The sequence below is a fragment of the Scardinius erythrophthalmus genome (genome assembly GCF_964197995.2).
Source record: "Scardinius erythrophthalmus genome assembly, chromosome: 7".
In the NCBI taxonomy this organism is placed as follows: Eukaryota; Metazoa; Chordata; class Actinopteri; order Cypriniformes; family Leuciscidae; genus Scardinius; species Scardinius erythrophthalmus.
This window is the reverse complement of record NC_138227.1, coordinates 36,208,468-36,225,347: the sequence shown is the minus strand read 5'-3', so window position 1 is coordinate 36,225,347 and position 16,880 is coordinate 36,208,468. Positions and strand designations below refer to the sequence as shown.

At 39.8% G+C, this 16,880-nt stretch overlaps 1 protein-coding gene across 1 annotated transcript in view; it reads left to right on the top strand.

The window, feature by feature from the left end:
• The window catches only part of urb1 (URB1 ribosome biogenesis homolog), a 49,586-nt gene that overhangs the window by 20,887 nt on the left and 11,819 nt on the right, over window positions 1-16,880 (top strand). Inside the window, exons 26-32 of the mRNA XM_081371354.1 lie at window positions 470-647; window positions 1,150-1,208; window positions 1,894-2,084; window positions 5,443-5,553; window positions 5,644-5,707; window positions 5,799-5,967; window positions 16,432-16,540. Of these exons, the coding sequence (XP_081227480.1) occupies window positions 470-647; window positions 1,150-1,208; window positions 1,894-2,084; window positions 5,443-5,553; window positions 5,644-5,707; window positions 5,799-5,967; window positions 16,432-16,540 (881 nt within the window). The remainder of the gene's footprint in view (window positions 1-469; window positions 648-1,149; window positions 1,209-1,893; window positions 2,085-5,442; window positions 5,554-5,643; window positions 5,708-5,798; window positions 5,968-16,431; window positions 16,541-16,880) is intronic.

Genomic DNA, 16,880 nt, shown 5'->3' with positions numbered 1-16,880 from the left:
TAACTAATGAACCTTATTGTAAAGTGTTACCAAACTCATCACTCTTTCTGTCAAATAGAGCCAAGTCATAACTAAAAAGCAAATAATTAAAAAAGGTTTTATTTGTTTGGCTGCATTTCATGTGATGAGAACATCAGAGAACAAATATTGAAACTTAAAATCTGAGGAGGGACTTCAACTTAACATTTTAGGTCAAAGGATTCATCTGACAAAAAAGTTTGTGAATCCCTGCACTAATGAAACAATACTTAGTAGTAAACGGCTAGATTTAGTATTTACCATTTTTAGATGATTAAAAAAAGTTATAATAACTTTATTAAAGAAAAAAGTTCTTATAAAAGTTATAATAAAGACCCGTGGATATGATTCAAACTTCCAGTAAGTTTAAATAAGTTTAAATGACTGACATCCTACTTTAATGTTTGTGGTGTTGAACTGCAGCTTGATTTGCTGACACATCTTGTTTCAGGTGGAAGCTGGCAGACGTCATCAGTGAAAAGCTGTCTGAGAGTTCAGAGGATCTGTGTCAGTGGAGGACATCTCTGCTTTCGGCCGCCCTGCGCTGGCTGGCTGCGGTATATAAAGAGCAGAAAGACCCTCAGTCCCTTCATGAAGAGACCGTGCTGACAAGACTCAAGTCACTCCTGGTGGGTCCAGTATTATCATCGTCATCTTATATTCTAGGTGGATGAACAACTGGTTAAGGTTATCATCGTAATTCCTGTGGGTGGTGTTAGCTCCATGTAAACAGTACTTTACTGATAGTTTTCTTTTAATATTATTAAAAAGTTACTAAGGTTTCCAGATTAAGATGTTTAAAGTTGAAAAGCCTCAAACTAGCCTCATGATAACATGTGTTTGTTTTACTATCGAAACTGAAAGTTGCATATTTTAAACTTTAATGTGGCATAAGTCAGAAGTTATGAAATTATATTTTCAAAAACAGTGCACTTGTAATGCATTGACAAAGCATTGTGTAAATTACATATATCAACTATTTGTTGTAAACTGTGCAAATAACAAAATTTGTGTCACATAAGCATAATGTATTAATATCAATTTTTAAAGTATTTTGTACACTTACACATTTTTGTAATGTGAATAACTCAACATTCAGCTGATGTTTACTGCATGTTTGGTTTATTGCAGATCGTTCCAGATAATATCACTGCATCAGACTGGAACACCTTTGTCAAGTCTGGGCTGAAGTAAGTGACTTTTCTCTTTAAGTCCTCCTGTTGTCAATCATTTGATCCCTTAAAACTCATCTTTGATCACTAAAAATACATATTTAAAAGTTTTTTCCTTCAAAAAATAAAAAATCTTAATGCCTTAAAATAGCTTGAATGTTACTCTACACCCATGCCTCATTTAGTATATGCAGTTCCATGAATATGCAAATGAGCCCCGCCTCCACTCACTCACTCCAGCTCAGAGATCCACTCGTTGACAGTCACACATTGATCTGATTGGTTACAAGGGAGTTTGTGACGTCAGAAACACCAGCGATTTCAAACCGTGTTTTTGAGACTGTCTTTGATTCACTGCAGTTTTAAGGAGAAAATACTCAGCAATGGTGTTGACTTATGAATTTACACATGGTCTGAAAGCACATTAAAAACACCACATAGACATATAAACAACACTAAAAGCTGGATTTTCACCACAGGGGGACTTTAGGGTCTTTCGCACTGGATGAACCTATTCATAGTTCCTACAACTATTGGCTGAAGTACCCGGATTTAGGCGTATTTGTACGTAGGCATACCCTTTTAATGAACAAAAGCTAATAGGACACAAATTGTTTACTAGCTTACTACTCCGATGACACTATCAGTGTGCGTTCTGGCTAACTAAAACTCTCTTAAAAAGCTCTTAAAATTCCACACTCAGGTATCGATACAGTGACTCAAGCTTTTTGGGGACCTTAAACACCCTTGTGGAGATCATATATGGAAGACCAGAGACCCCTAAAGAGCTGCTGCCCCTGTCCACCATCCACATGATGACCACCAGTCACTCTCTGTTCTTGCCCACAATGCTGGCCACACAGAACGAGCCCCACAGTCCTCATCTGTCTAAAGGTAAGAGAGACCAACCATATCAGCAGCTCAATGTCCTTCTTCTGCTGCACTTCTGAACACATGAAGCTTATCTTTTGATGGGCATCTAAACGTAATCTAAATTAAAGGAACACTCTACCGTTTTTTTTAAAATAGGGCTTATTCACATTCTTTCATACATTTAGATAGGTGGGTAAATGCATTTTTGTCTCAGTGCATGCATTGTTTTAGTTTGACAGGGTCAGCGCTAGCTTAGCTTAGCACAATGAATGGAATCCTTTGTTGCCAGCTAGCATGTCCTGAGTAAAAGTGATAAAAAAACAACAAAAAAAAACACGTAATTACTTCTTGTGGCCTGCGTATTCACAACGAGTACAGATAGCGATGCAGATTAACACTAGGCGATTTCCTAGGCAGATATTGACTTGGCACTATATTAGGGTGAAGCACTGCTACTTGGGCGCAGAGATATCAAGCAACACATGAAATCCCACGACTTCCATCAACATACCGGCGTGCAACGAGTCAAAACACAGAAGAAGAAGAACAACAAGCGTGACCTGCACCGAGTGTCTTCGCTTTTGGATTGTTTATTTTGAGAAGTTACAGCTACAGTTACAGCAAACATGGTAATTACCTGCGTAGCAAAAGGTTGTGAGAACAAGCAAAGGACATACACGAATGTAATGTTTCACAGAATTCCATCGAATGTGGAAGTGAGAAATAAATGGCTAAGTTAGCTGCTCTGGAGATCTGTACTTCAACGCCTCTCTACAAAATCAAACAGTATCGTGTTTGCGAAGAGCATTTTGCACCGGAGCATAGGCGCCGATTTATGATTTCCTCCGTGGGTGCTCATGGGCGCAAGCCCTTTAAAAAAAAAAAGTAGTCAAAAAATTTTTGCATTTCAGAACCTTAGGAAATGGACAGCGGCCGACACGAACACACACACCTATTTAGCCTACTTGATAATACAGCCGTAAAGTAATCTTTCAAGGACAGCGCCACTTCTCACAAATACAGACAGGATTGGAGATGGAAAGTTTAACTGACACGTAACCGCGATCAGCTTCGTGGGAAATTTACAAAATGTAACAGTGTTAAATTTGACAAATACTGTTCGATAGAACTGCTTGGTTTGTTACTACAGTAACAGTTATCTGCGTGCTTCCTTCTCAGCGATGAAGTTCCACATTTGTGGCTATCCAACACGAAAATGCATGCAGCAAAGCCTTTCCCAACATTGTTTTCTTCAGTTTTGTCGACAACTTTACCATCTCCACTAGCTATTCTTTTCTTCAACTCCTCAGACAGCATCCATCTCGATGACTGCAAGCAGATCGCGCGCGCGGTTATGATGACTTTTTAAAAGTGAAAGTAGATATAGAGACTCCTGAGAGGGCGTGGGCACAAATAAACTGATGTGGATTTTAAATTATTTTATTTACTTGAAATACAGGCATATTTTTGTAGATGTGTTCCTAAAAATGTGCATATATGTTTACGTTTGTACGTGATTGTTTTAAACCCGTGTTTAGACCCGTGTCCGACCCGCACCCGTTTGAGAAAAATTTTTGTTGACTCACCATTGCGGTTAATTCTTCAGGAGGATAGGCTACTGACTATGGGAGCAACGTCTCTGCGTACAGAGCGGGGTCACTAAATAGGCGTTTTCATCCGAGAAACACTTCACATAGCACCAACTGCAATGTTTAATGACAGTCTGGCACATGTGGGTGCTCGGTATTTTCCGTGGGTGCTCAGTATTTTCCGTGGGTGCTCGAGCCCCGGAGCACCCACGGTATCGGCGCCTATGCACCGGAGGACTAAGTTACTTTGAAAAAATGGAATATGGGTCCAGAAAGACGGTACTACGTCTGAAACATACGGCCGTCCCATCTCATCTATTTTCAAAGCACAGGCAGAACAAAGTGCACATGCAAAATATGGGTTGTCAAAATAAATTGTCTTTAATTCCTTATGTTAATCTGTGTCTTTTTTCGGTTGTAAGATAGATGCTGAGAAGCTGTATATAGACTACGGTTCAAATAACATTAGCCTCCTCTAGTATAACCTCTTGTTGAATTCAACCTGTTTAGCATGAACAACCAAACTAAAATAAAAATCGCTGTTATCGTTACCTGTAAAATGAAATGACTGAGGGCTAAGTTAGCTATATTTCTCTCACCGAGTTAGCCTGGTTCTTTTGACTCTGGAGTTTTAGTATAACTACTAGAGAGGAGAAGGCTACAAGCAGTTTACTATACATGTGTCATGTTTAAAATAATCACTTACTTATTTCATGTGTTGCGTGATATCTCTGTCTGCACCCAAGTAGCAGTGCTTCGCCTAAGTAGCTGTGCTTTGCCTGTGCTTCCCCCTATAGTCCCAAGTCAATATCTGCCTAGGAAATCACCTAGTGTTAATCTGCATCGCTATTTGTACTCGTTGTGAATACGCAGGCTGCAAGAAGAAATTACGTGTTGTTGTTTTTTTTTTTGATCACTTTTACTCAGGACATGCTAGCTGGCAACAAAGGATTCCATTCATTGTGCTAAGCTAAGCTAGCGCCGACCCTGTCAAACTAAAACAATGCATGCACTGAGACTTATATTTTTTTTACCACAGAATAGCACAATAAAAAAGGTAATTTGCCACTTTTCTTGCAATATCTCATAATTCTAAGATAATTTTGTTCTCCTGACTTTTTTTCGGTTCCTCCGAATTGCAAGAAAAAAGTATAAATTGTGAGATAAAAATCATGACCTTTTTTTATTATTATTTTTTATACTCTCTCACAGAAAAATATTTTCGCTAAATGTATATTTTAGAATGATTGCGTTCCCGTTCTATTGCGCTCCATCTGTCGAGGGTGCTTGTGCCCCTTCGCTCATTCATTGAAGTCTGTGAAGTTTAACGGAGACTTTCTTGCTAAAATGAAATTGCACATCTGACAGGAGATCATATTTAAAAAGTAGGCTTATGAGTTAGTTTGAAGCGCAACTTAGGACAACTTGGATTGCTCAATAGTTTCAGATGTTTTAGAAGCATAAATCAATATACACAGTACTGTCCCATCTTAGTTGGAAAATTCTGAGTTTCAAATTACGTTCCACACACAGATGTCCTTCACTTTCAGTGGTTGAAACAATGCTTTCGTTCGCCACACATGTATGCCGATCCGAAAGACCCATACTGATAATTCTCAGTACAAATATGTGTTACACTCCTAATGTTCTTCCAAAAAATGTATCAAGGTTTTTTTTTAGTTCTGCTTGCTAAGGCTTCTGTCCCGTCACTATTCCTTAGACTTAGGATTACGGATTCAAACAACCTCATGTGAATGATTGTTGTTTTAAATAATAATAATGTTTTCCAGAATCATTGGTATCTTTCTTGCTTACACTGGTGAAAAAATGTCCTGAAGTGTGTAACAGGAACCACTTCCTTGTGCTGCTTGGTGCGTATGGAGCGTCGCTGAGCACCACAGGTAAATCACCCACTTGACATGATTCATTTGATTTGGACTTTGTATGAAGTCAGTTATGTGATTAAGTGAAATGGTTTTTGGTTATCGCAGACCAGAAGCTTCTACTAGTGCTCCAGGAATATGAGAAGAACAACATCAGTCTCACGGAGTTTCAGTACGTTTCAGCATATTTCACATCACACGTTTGAAGATGATTTCCACAAACAGAAAACGGTTGTTAACTGCATGTGTGTGTATGTGGTCAGGTATGTGCTGTGGGGTCCCGCCGCGGTGGAGCACCATAAAGCCCGTAAGAGCCTGGGACCTTCCCTGTGGCAGAAGCCCAGTTCAGAGCAGCTGCTGTCACTGCTCACCGCAGACATGATGTTAAACACTGTGACACACTTCCCACAGCAGCGACGCATCATCCTTCAGGTAACAACAGGGGAGAGTAAATAACATTTTAAAGTATTCTAATATATCTGTCTTAAAGGGTTAGTTCACCCAAAAATGAAAATTCTGTCATTAATTACAACCCATCAGGCTTGCGTTTTCTTTACAACACAAATGAAGATATTTTTAACGAAATCGAAGAGATTTCTGTCTCCATTGAAAGTCCATTCCACCCAAACTTTGGTGCTAGTACCGGGTTGGACCCCTTTTGCCTTGAGAAGTGCCTTAATTCTTTATGGCAGAGATTCAATAAGGTGCTGGAAATATTCCTCAGATTTTGGTCCATATTCACATGATACCATCACACAGTTGAGGCAGATTTGTCGTCTGCACATCCATGATGTGAATCTCCTGTTCCAACTCATCCCAGAAGTGCTCTATTGTACTGAGATCTGGAGACTGTGGAGGCCGTTTGAGTTTAGTGACTCACTGTCATGTTCAAGAAACCAGTTTGAGATGATCTGATCTTTGTGACATGGCCTGTTATCCTGCTGGAAGAGGCCATCAGAAGATGATACACTGTGGTCATAAAGGGATGGACAGCAACAATACTCAGGTAGACTGTGGCGTTTAACCGATGCTCAATTGGCACTAAGGGACCCAAAGTGTGCCAATAAAAATACCATTACACCACCACCAGCCTGAACCTTTGATACAAGGCAGGATGGATCCATGCTTTCATGTTGTTTATGCCAAATTCTGACCTGACCATCTAAAAGTTGCAGCAGAAATCCAGACTCATCAGACCAGGCAACGTTTATCCAATCTTCTATTGTCTATTGAGTGTTCAGAGATGCTCTTCTTCTTCAAGGTTTGACGTGTTGTGTGTTCAGAGATGCTCTTCTTCTTCAAGGTTTGACGTGTTGAGTGTTCAGAGATGCTCTTCTGCTTCAAGGTTTGATGTGTTGAGTGTTCAGAGATGCTCTTCTGCTTCAAGGTTTGACGTGTTGAGTGTTCAGAGGTGCTCTTCTGCTTCAAGGTTTGACGTGTTGAGTGTTCAGAGATGCTCTTCTGCTTCAAGGTTTGACGTGTTGAGTGTTCAGAGATGCTCTTCTGCTTCAAGGTTTGACGTGCTGTGTGTTCAGAGATGCTTTTCTGCTTCAAGGTTTGACGTGTTGAGTGTTCAGAGATGCTCTTCTGCTACAAGGTTTGATGCGTTGAGTGTTCAGAGATGCTCTTCTGCTTCAAGGTTTGATGTGTTGAGTGTTCAGAGGTGCTCTTCTGCTTCAAGGTTTGATGTGTTGTGTGTTCAGAGATGCTCTTCTTCAAGGTTTGATGTGTTGAGTGTTCAGAGATGCTCTTCTTCTTCAAGGTTTGATGTGTTGAGTGTTCAGAGGTGCTCTTCTGCTTCAAGGTTTGATGTGTTGAGTGTTCAGAGATGCTCTTCTTCAAGGTTTGATGTGTTGAGTGTTCAGAGGTGCTCTTCTGCTTCAAGGTTTGACGTGTTGAGTGTTCAGAGATGCTCTTCTGCTTCAAGGTTTGACGTGTTGAGTGTTCAGAGATGCTCTTCTTCTTCAAGGTTTGATGTGTTGAGTGTTCAGAGATGCTCTTCTGCTTCAAGGTTTGACGTGTTGAGTGTTCAGAGATGCTCTTCTGCTTTAAGGTTTGACGTGTTGAGTGTTCAGAGATGCTCTTCTGCTTCAAGGTTTGACGTGTTGAGTGTTCAGAGATGCTCTTCTGCTTTAAGGGTTGATGTGTTGTGTTCAGAGATGCTCTTCTGCTTCAAGGTTTGATGTGTTGAGTGTTCAGAGATGCTCTTCTGCTTCAAGGTTTGACGTGTTGAGTGTTCAGAGATGCTCTTCTGCTTTAAGGTTTGACGTGTTGAGTGTTCAGAGATGCTCTTCTTCTTCAAGGTTTGATGTGTTGAGTGTTCAGAGATGCTCTTCTGCTTCAAGGTTTGACGTGTTGAGTGTTCAGAGATGCTCTTCTGCTTTAAGGTTTGACGTGTTGAGTGTTCAGAGATGCTCTTCTGCTTCAAGGTTTGACGTGTTGAGTGTTCAGAGATGCTCTTCTGCTTTAAGGGTTGATGTGTTGTGTTCAGAGATGCTCTTCTGCTTCAAGGTTTGATGTGTTGAGTGTTCAGAGATGCTCTTCTGCTTCATGGTTTGATGTGTTGAGTGTGTAATGGAAAAATTTGATTTCCATTGATCTTCAACATATATTGCAAAGTAATGTGTCACATGTCTATATTGTGGAATGTGAACAGGATATATGTATGTTTGTGCACCTGGCGTAAGCAAGACACACACAGTAAGACAAATGATTAAGAACCTTTAACTCTTTAGGTATGGAAGATAATTTAGCCAAGGGGGGTTAGAGGGGTCATTATATTCTAAATCAGCTAGATGTGGCCATGCTGGGTGAGTGGAAAACTACAGAGGAAAGACCTTGAAGAAGGAGTATAAGAAGGGAATTTCCTGGGCTGGGTGTCAGGTCTTGCTCACGTCGCGGGGTAGCTGCTGTGATTTTGTGACTAAGCCTCTTGCAAGAGAATAAATATCTTTTAAAATACAATTTGATTCTTGGTGTCTCTTATGCAGTGATGATGATTGTTTAATTATTGGTGTCAGAAGTTGGGATTCCATGGCAGTTTCTTCTGGCCCTAAGTAAAGCGGATTGACGATTGATCATCCTGAAGCACCAGGCTTTATTCTTACCTCACAGAATTGAGAGAGAAGAGCCAACTGCTATCAGGGCCAGGAGGAACTCCACTGGAATCAGAAAGAACCCGGTGGCAACAGAAGCATCTCTGGTAAGAGACAGTCAAATTTATTTTGTGTGGTGGTGTAATTTTGGTATGACTGTGAGTGAACCATGGTGGCTGAGACTATTTCTTTGGTGGGGGCATAGAAAGTTACCGGCGGTCCGGTAACTAGCTCGTAAAAGTGGACGTAAGAGCCACACCTGATTAATTGGGTGAACCGGAATCAATCGAGCGCTGGAAAGTGCTCACGAAAAGATTTTGAGTAAGCCGTAATTAAAGGGCACTGGAAAGTGCAGACCTGGCCGATTTTGCGTTAAAAAATCGGATCTGTCTGAGACGTCTGACAGATTAGTAAGACGTGTGTCGAAGAAAAATCCAGGGAAAGTAGAATCAGCCAGTATGGGGTCATCTCACAGTAAGCTCGATAATGTTTATACACCAGTTTTCTGTCCAAAAAAAAAAAGAAGAATTACAGACATAAATGTATGCTGGACATACAAATGCTGATCAAATATCATGATTTTCCCTAAAGAGGGAACTTTAAGTGTCACTAGGCTTAGACCTCGCGCTAAATGAATGGTTAATGATGTAATGGTGTAATGAGCAGAAACTGCTCTTTGTAAATAATTTCAAATCTATATTTCATCACGGCCAGATGAAAACGCTAAATTATCCAAACTGACAGAGTTTGTTAAAGATATAAAAGATTGGATGACGCGCAATTTTCTTTTATTAAATCCAGACAAGACAGAGGTACTAATCATCGGTTCAAAAAACCGCCCACAAAACCTCTCACACTACAACTTTAACATAGTAGGATGTCCTGTTACTTTATCATCTACAGTAAAAGACATGGGTGTTATACTAGACTGCAACCTGTCTTTTGATAATCATATTTCATATGTTACAAGAAAAGCCTTTTTCCACCTTAGAAACATTGCTAAGCTACGTAACATGCTATCAGTTTCTGATGCAGAAAAGTTAGTTCATGCATTCATGATCTCGAGACTAGATTACTGTAATGCTTTATTAGCTGGTTGTCCTGCATCCTCAATAAACAAGCTACAGTTAGTCCAAAATGCAGCCGCCAGAGTTCTTACTAGATCAAGAAAATATGATCATATAACACCAATTTTATCATCACTACATTGGTTGCCTATAAAGTTCCGTGTTAATTACAAGGTACTGCTACTGACTTATAAAGCCCTAAACGGCTTAGCTCCAGTCTATTTAACGGATCTTCTATCGCCCTACAATCCATCGCGCTCTTTAAGATCACTAAATTCCAGGCTTTTGGTCATACCTAGGATATCTAGGTCCACCAAAGGAGGGAGAGCATTTTCACATTTAGCTCCAAAACTCTGGAATGGCCTTCCTGATAGGCTACTGTTCGTTGCTCAGACTCGCCTTCCCAGTCTAAAACTAGATTAAAGACGCATCTCTTCAGCCAGGCATTCATATAATACTTTTAATCTTACAGTTAAATCCGACCTCTAGTTTATAAACGCCAGAGGAGAACTGGCCCCCTACTGAGCCTGGGTTCTCCCAAGTTGTTTTTTTCTCCATTAGGTCATCTGATGGAGTTTTTCGGTTCCTTGCCAGTGTTGGCTTTGGCTTGCTCAGTTGGGGATATTTGGGGATATTTTATTTAATTTAATTAATCAATCAACAATATTATTGATCAGCATTACCAAACGTGGACGTTTTCCACTAGAAACAAACATTGATGTATTATTTTAATTTAATACTGTGAAGCTGCTTTGATACAACCTGCGTTGTGAAAAGCGCTATATAAATAAACTTGACTTGACTTGACTAGGCTGACCGTGGTGAGAGACTCGGTGGAAGAGGGGAGTGAAAACAAAAACAAAAAGGTTGTTGTATGAGACGTGTGGTGGGGATTGTAAGAAAACAATAATGTACTGGTTAGATGAGGCAGAGCGAAAAGAATGGAAAAGGATGCAGAAGGAACTGGCATGTAGGGAAATAGGGATTGAGATATGAGTAATGTAATATTTTGGTTTTTGTGGAACAGTAGAGATAAGTGGGACTGAGAAAATAATGATAACATTAAGTTGAATCTGCAGACCAGAACAAACAAACCAGTTTTAATGAAATTGATGACATATAGGACAAATTTTATACTTTATGAAGAGTCCTGAAACAAACAGTGAGACAGAAGAGAGCAAACACTGTAAGCAACTGTGCTCTGAAGCTCTGACTTCAAAGAAATGTGAAATTAAAAAGATAATGTTTAGTCAGGGTTTTGATTCTGTTTGGAAATTTAAACAACAACTTGACTGGCTAAACAAAGAAAGAAACTGAACATTTTTAGTTTTAGCCTTGTATTGCTTCCGATGATTACAAAAAAGCAAGTAAATGTAATTATGGGTCGGGGATCATTTCCTTGGACAAATGTGATTCATGTTAAACAGAAACAGTGTGAAAACCCCTTAGAATATGTTGAGTGATTTTCTGTGCAGCTTATGAAAATGAATGTGCTGCCAATGATAATGATGAAGATTATGATTCGGCTATTGTGATTGAATCCGCCACTGGTGGACTGTAAAAGAATACAGAGAACTGCTTATCAGTGGCTGTGTTTGCATTCCTGATTGGGACACACTGCTTCAAGGGTGTGCAGTAAGTTGGAGCCATTTGCAAGCTCACAGTGATCAAACTATAGTAAAGGTGTGTGCTGCTGTAGTTGAGGCTGACACATGAACCTACCAGACGACAGAGAGGGTTTTAATTATGGTCAGCTGGGCCATTTTGCCCGTAATTGTAAATGGCCACTCAGAAGGTGAGAAAATGTGAAAGTAACAGAAATTTCTGGTATTAATGCGGGTTTGAAAGTAGATCAGTGTTTAAATGATGATAAAAGAAAGAATAAGAGATAAAAAGAAGGTTGAAAGATTTAAGTCTTAAGGGAATCCTTTTGAAGGAAAGATCTATAAACATATTTTTAATAAGTTAATTGATCAAATAAGCAGAAGCAGTATTACTGGATTAACAGTTGCTAAATGTAAAATGTGTAAGGCATCTGATTAAACAAACAGCTTGTTAGTGTTTTGAACGTGGAGGAATAGTGTTGACCATGAAAGAACTAGGAGCTGATGTTTTGCTTTCAAAAGATAAGCTTGTGATCAGCTGAAACAGTTTGCTTATCTGAATCTGGTGTGTGCTGTGGCTGAAACGGCCAGTGCGACAGAGGCACAATCTGAGTGGAAATTTGTAATGTCTAAATTCCCTGATGTGGGCAAAAGACAAATATAAAATGTGTTTGTTTGAAAATACGTGTCAATTCTGGCAAATGTATTAAGCTGGGCTAGAGTCAAAAGAAAGAAAAATGAAACTATGATAGAATTTTATGAGAGTGCAGTGTACCAGTCCTGAATGCCTCAGAGTCTCTCTCATTCAGTGTCAGCTAAAAGCTGTTATCTGAGCCTGTGTCATAAGTGATAATAAGCTATTTATAGTAAAGCACAGTGTTTCAGTTGAAAATCATAGACATGGAGATGTTAAAATAAATCATGCTACGGGCAGTTCAGATTTCATACATATAAAGGGAAGTTTGTAAATGTTTTAAAAGTAAAATTCAATGACCTTCTCTTGAAGTCTTTATAATAATAATACAGGTCTTAAACGATAGAAGTGATGTTTTTGACTAGTTTAATTCAGGGCCAGTAACTTCTTTGTCTCCACCTTACAGGGCCGATGGCCCCGGCTACAGATGTAACAGTACACTGAATAGACGTTGTGATAACTAAATTCACTGAGTATAATCTCAGTATTGTGATTTTGCTGATTTTAAGATGTTTAATGGATTTAAGTGATTAAATACTGCTGTTATTAACCTGTCTCCCTGTGTTAACACTATTAGGCAACCTGATGGCTCTGGTGACTCTTGAATGCACCTTCCCTAAGCTCTAGAAAACAACTGATTATGTTGAAGAAAACGGTCAAAGATTCTGTTACGGGGAAGAGCGGTTACAGTGTGCACGAGGTGATTATTCAACGACGGGTAAGATCCTCTTTGGCCAGAAGAAGAGCTCTGAAGAAGATAGGGAAGAGCGGTTACCAGTGTGCACGAAGTGATTACTCAACGACCAGTGTTGTGTGTAACGCGTTGCAAAGTAAAAGAAAATTTGTTAACGAAATGTAGTTTCTTTTTCAATTCGGCGCAACGTTACTTTTCCCATGGATAAATTTGACAGCGACATTGCCTTCTCAGCTGCGCGCTTGAGAGAAGAGAACTGTTGAGAACTGTTACTATGGTAGTCTTCTACCAACCCTGGAGACCTTTATGTCAAGGACGCTCGCACTCCAAAATGACTGTCAAGGATGACAGCAGACCTACCGGGTGTAATTGTACAGGTAAGCCAATTCGTAATAGCCTATCTGAAAGTTATATAGTAGCTACAGGCCTACATGTTGTATCCTAGTCATTAAAGAAATTTTCGAAAAAGAAAAAGATTTAGTTTCATATTTATGTTTAAATAAAATAAAATTTTTGCGCAATATGTCGGGAGACAAATGGACTGGGCAGACATGATTTTGACCACTTTATTAAGTGTTTTTGTAGAAAGTCTTTCTTTAAAGTGAATTTCGTTTTGTATTAATTGTATCTTAATTTTAATCAATGTTTTATCAACCAATTGCCTGAATTTAATAAATAAGAAGTAAATGTAGCATGCAATAATCATGACATGGATGCACCGGCGCGTGAACTGGAGCTCTCGCCTCATACTGTAAATGAACCGAAACTCAGATAAGCTACTTGCCTCACAGACCTGAGAAATATAGAAAGCTTGAAACGTGTACTTTTAAACAAAATATATATATTTTTCTCTCAAAATCTCTTTTTCTCCTACTCCCTTGATAGAGTGAGTCGTACATCTGAAAACTAAGCTTATGTCTTATATCATAGGCTATCAAGACGCGTTTCGCACCGGTGTTGGAGAGCAGGGAAGCTTTATTGGCTGCCTTGACGTTGCCGAAATGTAAAGTTCGGTGGATAGGGGGAGCGGAGCGGAGAGAAGCGGCGCATGCGCTGCTCATCGCGGAGTGTCACACTCTACCCCATGATGCAGAGCCGGCTGAGAATAAAAACAGAGAAGTTGCCGCACACAGCAGCGCCAATGAGAAGGACTTTTTTTCTTTTGAAATTGCTACTATTTTTTATAATAAAGAGCACAAAAGAAATACCTGTTATGTCCTCCATAGTATAACTTTGTCTACACATTTAGGAACAGATACTGGGTTCTGCCTAAAGTCAAGCAACATAAAAGTAACGTAAAAGTAACGAGTAACGTAAAAAGTTACTTTCCAAAGGGGGTAACTAAGTAAAGGAACAGATTACTTTTTAAAAAAGTAACAGATTACTTTTTAAAAAAGTAACGGATTACTTTTTTTAAAAAAGTAACGGATTACTTTTTAAAAAAGTAACGGATTACTTTTTAAAAAAGTAACGTGTAACGAGCAAACACTACTTTTTAAAAGTAACTTCCCCAACACTGTCAACGACGGGTAAGATCCTCTTTGGCCAGAGGTCAACCAAGGCAGGGGGTCACGCCGACACTGGGCATCTCCAGAATGGAGGTGTTTTATGTGAGATGGGTTTGAGAGTGGAGCGGATGACTGAGGCCACCAGCATCAGCAGATCATTGAGAGGGAAGATTGAAGTGTTCAGAGATGCTCTTCTGCTTCAAGGTTTCACGCGTTGAGTGTTCAGAGATGCTCTTCTGCTTCAAGGTTTGATGTGTTGTGTGTTCAGAGATGCTCTTCTGCTTCAAGGTTTGATGTGTTGAGTGTTCAGAGATGCTCTTCTGCTTCAAGGTTTGATGTGTTGAGTGTTCAGAGGTGCTCTTCTGCTTCAAGGTTTGATGTGTTGTGTGTTCAGAGATGCTCTTCTGCTTCAAGGTTTGATGTGTTGAGTGTTCAGAGATGCTCTTCTGCTTCAAGGTTTGACGTGTTGAGTGTTCAGAGATGCTCTTCTGCTTCAAGGTTTGATGTGTTGAGTGTTCAGAGATGCTCTTCTGCTTCAAGGTTTGATGTGTTGAGTGTTCAGAGATGCTCTTCTGCTTCAAGGTTTGATGTGTTGAGTGTTCAGAGATGCTCTTCTGCTTCAAGGTTTGATGTGTTGAGTGTTCAGAGATGCTCTTCTGCTTCAAGGTTTGACGTGTTGAGTGTTCAGAGATGCTCTTCTGCTTCAAGGTTTGATGTGTTGAGTGTTCAGAGATGCTCTTCTGCTTCAAGGTTTGATGTGTTGAGTGTTCAGAGATGCTCTTCTGCTTCAAGGTTTGATGTGTTGAGTGTTCAGAGATGCTCTTCTGCTTCAAGGTTTGATGTGTTGAGTGTTCAGAGATGCTCTTCTGCTTCAAGGTTTGATGTGTTGAGTGTTCAGAGATGCTCTTCTGCTTCAAGGTTTGACGTGTTGAGTGTTCAGCGATGCTCTTCTGCTTTAAAGTTTGATGTGTTGAGTGTTCAGAGATGCTCTTCTGCTTCAAGGTTTGATGTGTTGAGTGTTCAGAGATGCTCTTCTGCTTCAAGGTTTGACGTGTTGAGTGTTCAGAGATGCTCTTCTGCTTTAAGGTTTGATGTGTTGAGTGTTCAGAGATGCTCTTCTGCTTCAAGGTTTGATGTGTTGAGTGTTCAGAGATGCTCTTCTGCTTCAAGGTTTGATGTGTTGAGTGTTCAGAGATGCTCTTCTGCTTCAAGGTTTGATGTGTTGAGTGTTCAGAGATGCTCTTCTGCTTCAAGGTTTGACGTGTTGAGTGTTCAGAGATGCTCTTCTGCTTCAAGGTTTGATGTGTTGAGTGTTCAGAGATGCTCTTCTGCTTCAAGGTTTGATGTGTTGAGTGTTCAGAGATGCTCTTCTGCTTCAAGGTTTGATGTGTTGAGTGTTCAGAGATGCTCTTCTGCTTCAAGGTTTGATGTGTTGAGTGTTCAGAGATGCTCTTCTGCTTCAAGGTTTGACGTGTTGAGTGTTCAGAGGTGCTCTTCTGCAGACGGGTGGAACTAGTGCTTATTTGAGTTACTGTTGCCTTTCTATCAGCTGAACCAGTCTGATCAATCTCGTCTGACCTCTGGCATGAACAATGCATTTTCTCCCACATAAAAGTGCTGCTAAATGAATATTTTCACTTGGTTGTGCGTGAAAATCCCAGTAGATCAGCAGTTTCTGAAATACTCAGACCAGCCCATCTCACACCAACAACCATGCCACATTTAAACTCACTTCTTTTGAATTCAAAATCCCCTTTCTTCCCCATTCTGATGCTCAGTTTGAACTTCAGCAGATCGACTTGATCATGTCTACATGCCTAAATGCATTGAGTTCCTGCCATGTGATTGGCTGATTAGATATTTGTGTTAACAAGTTGAATAGGTAGACCTGGGTGAGTGCAATGCCAACCGAGTAGTAAGCTAGTGAACGGTTTTAGTCCTGTTTGCTTTTGTTTATATGTAATTAATCATATAAAGTGATTTTTTTTTTCTCTTCAGAAGACTTGAATTAAACCGCTTGTTTATTATGGAATTATTTTACAATCTCCTTATGAACAATGTGAAGCCACAGAGTTTTGGGTGAACTAACCTTTAGAACAAATTCTAAATTGATTTATTCCTGTTTAATTTATTCCTGAATTATTCCTGTTTACTTTAAAGAAGTAGGAAAATAAATGAATTGTACAGTTTTAAAGCCTGATTCATAAATGAACATGACTTAACTCTTTCTACAGGGCAGCAGAAACTCGGTGTACACGCAGGAAGGCAAGCGTTCTCTCGATCTGTCATCTCTGTATGACCCCTGTTTCCTCCTCCCTCTCTTCAGCTTCATCCTTCGCCCAGGTAACCTGACATGACAGGCCCACAATGCTTTGGCTCTGTGTATAAAGTATTTATGTACTTAGACTAGCACTTGTCTACAATGTATTGGGACCATATTGCCGGCTGTTATTAGTGATCCCCCCCCCCCCCCAATTTATTGTATTAGTCGATATTTTCAGTCAAGCATTTATTTAATCAAGCTCCAAAAGTGGCTCGTTTTTATATTGCGGGTTCTGTTACGTCACATAGGCAAATACATTTACATATGACTGCCTCCAGAGCAAGACATCGACGAATAGTTATACATCATCGCACCATGTGCCCACTGGCGTTCAGTCGCTTAACGGCTGACATTTGCTTT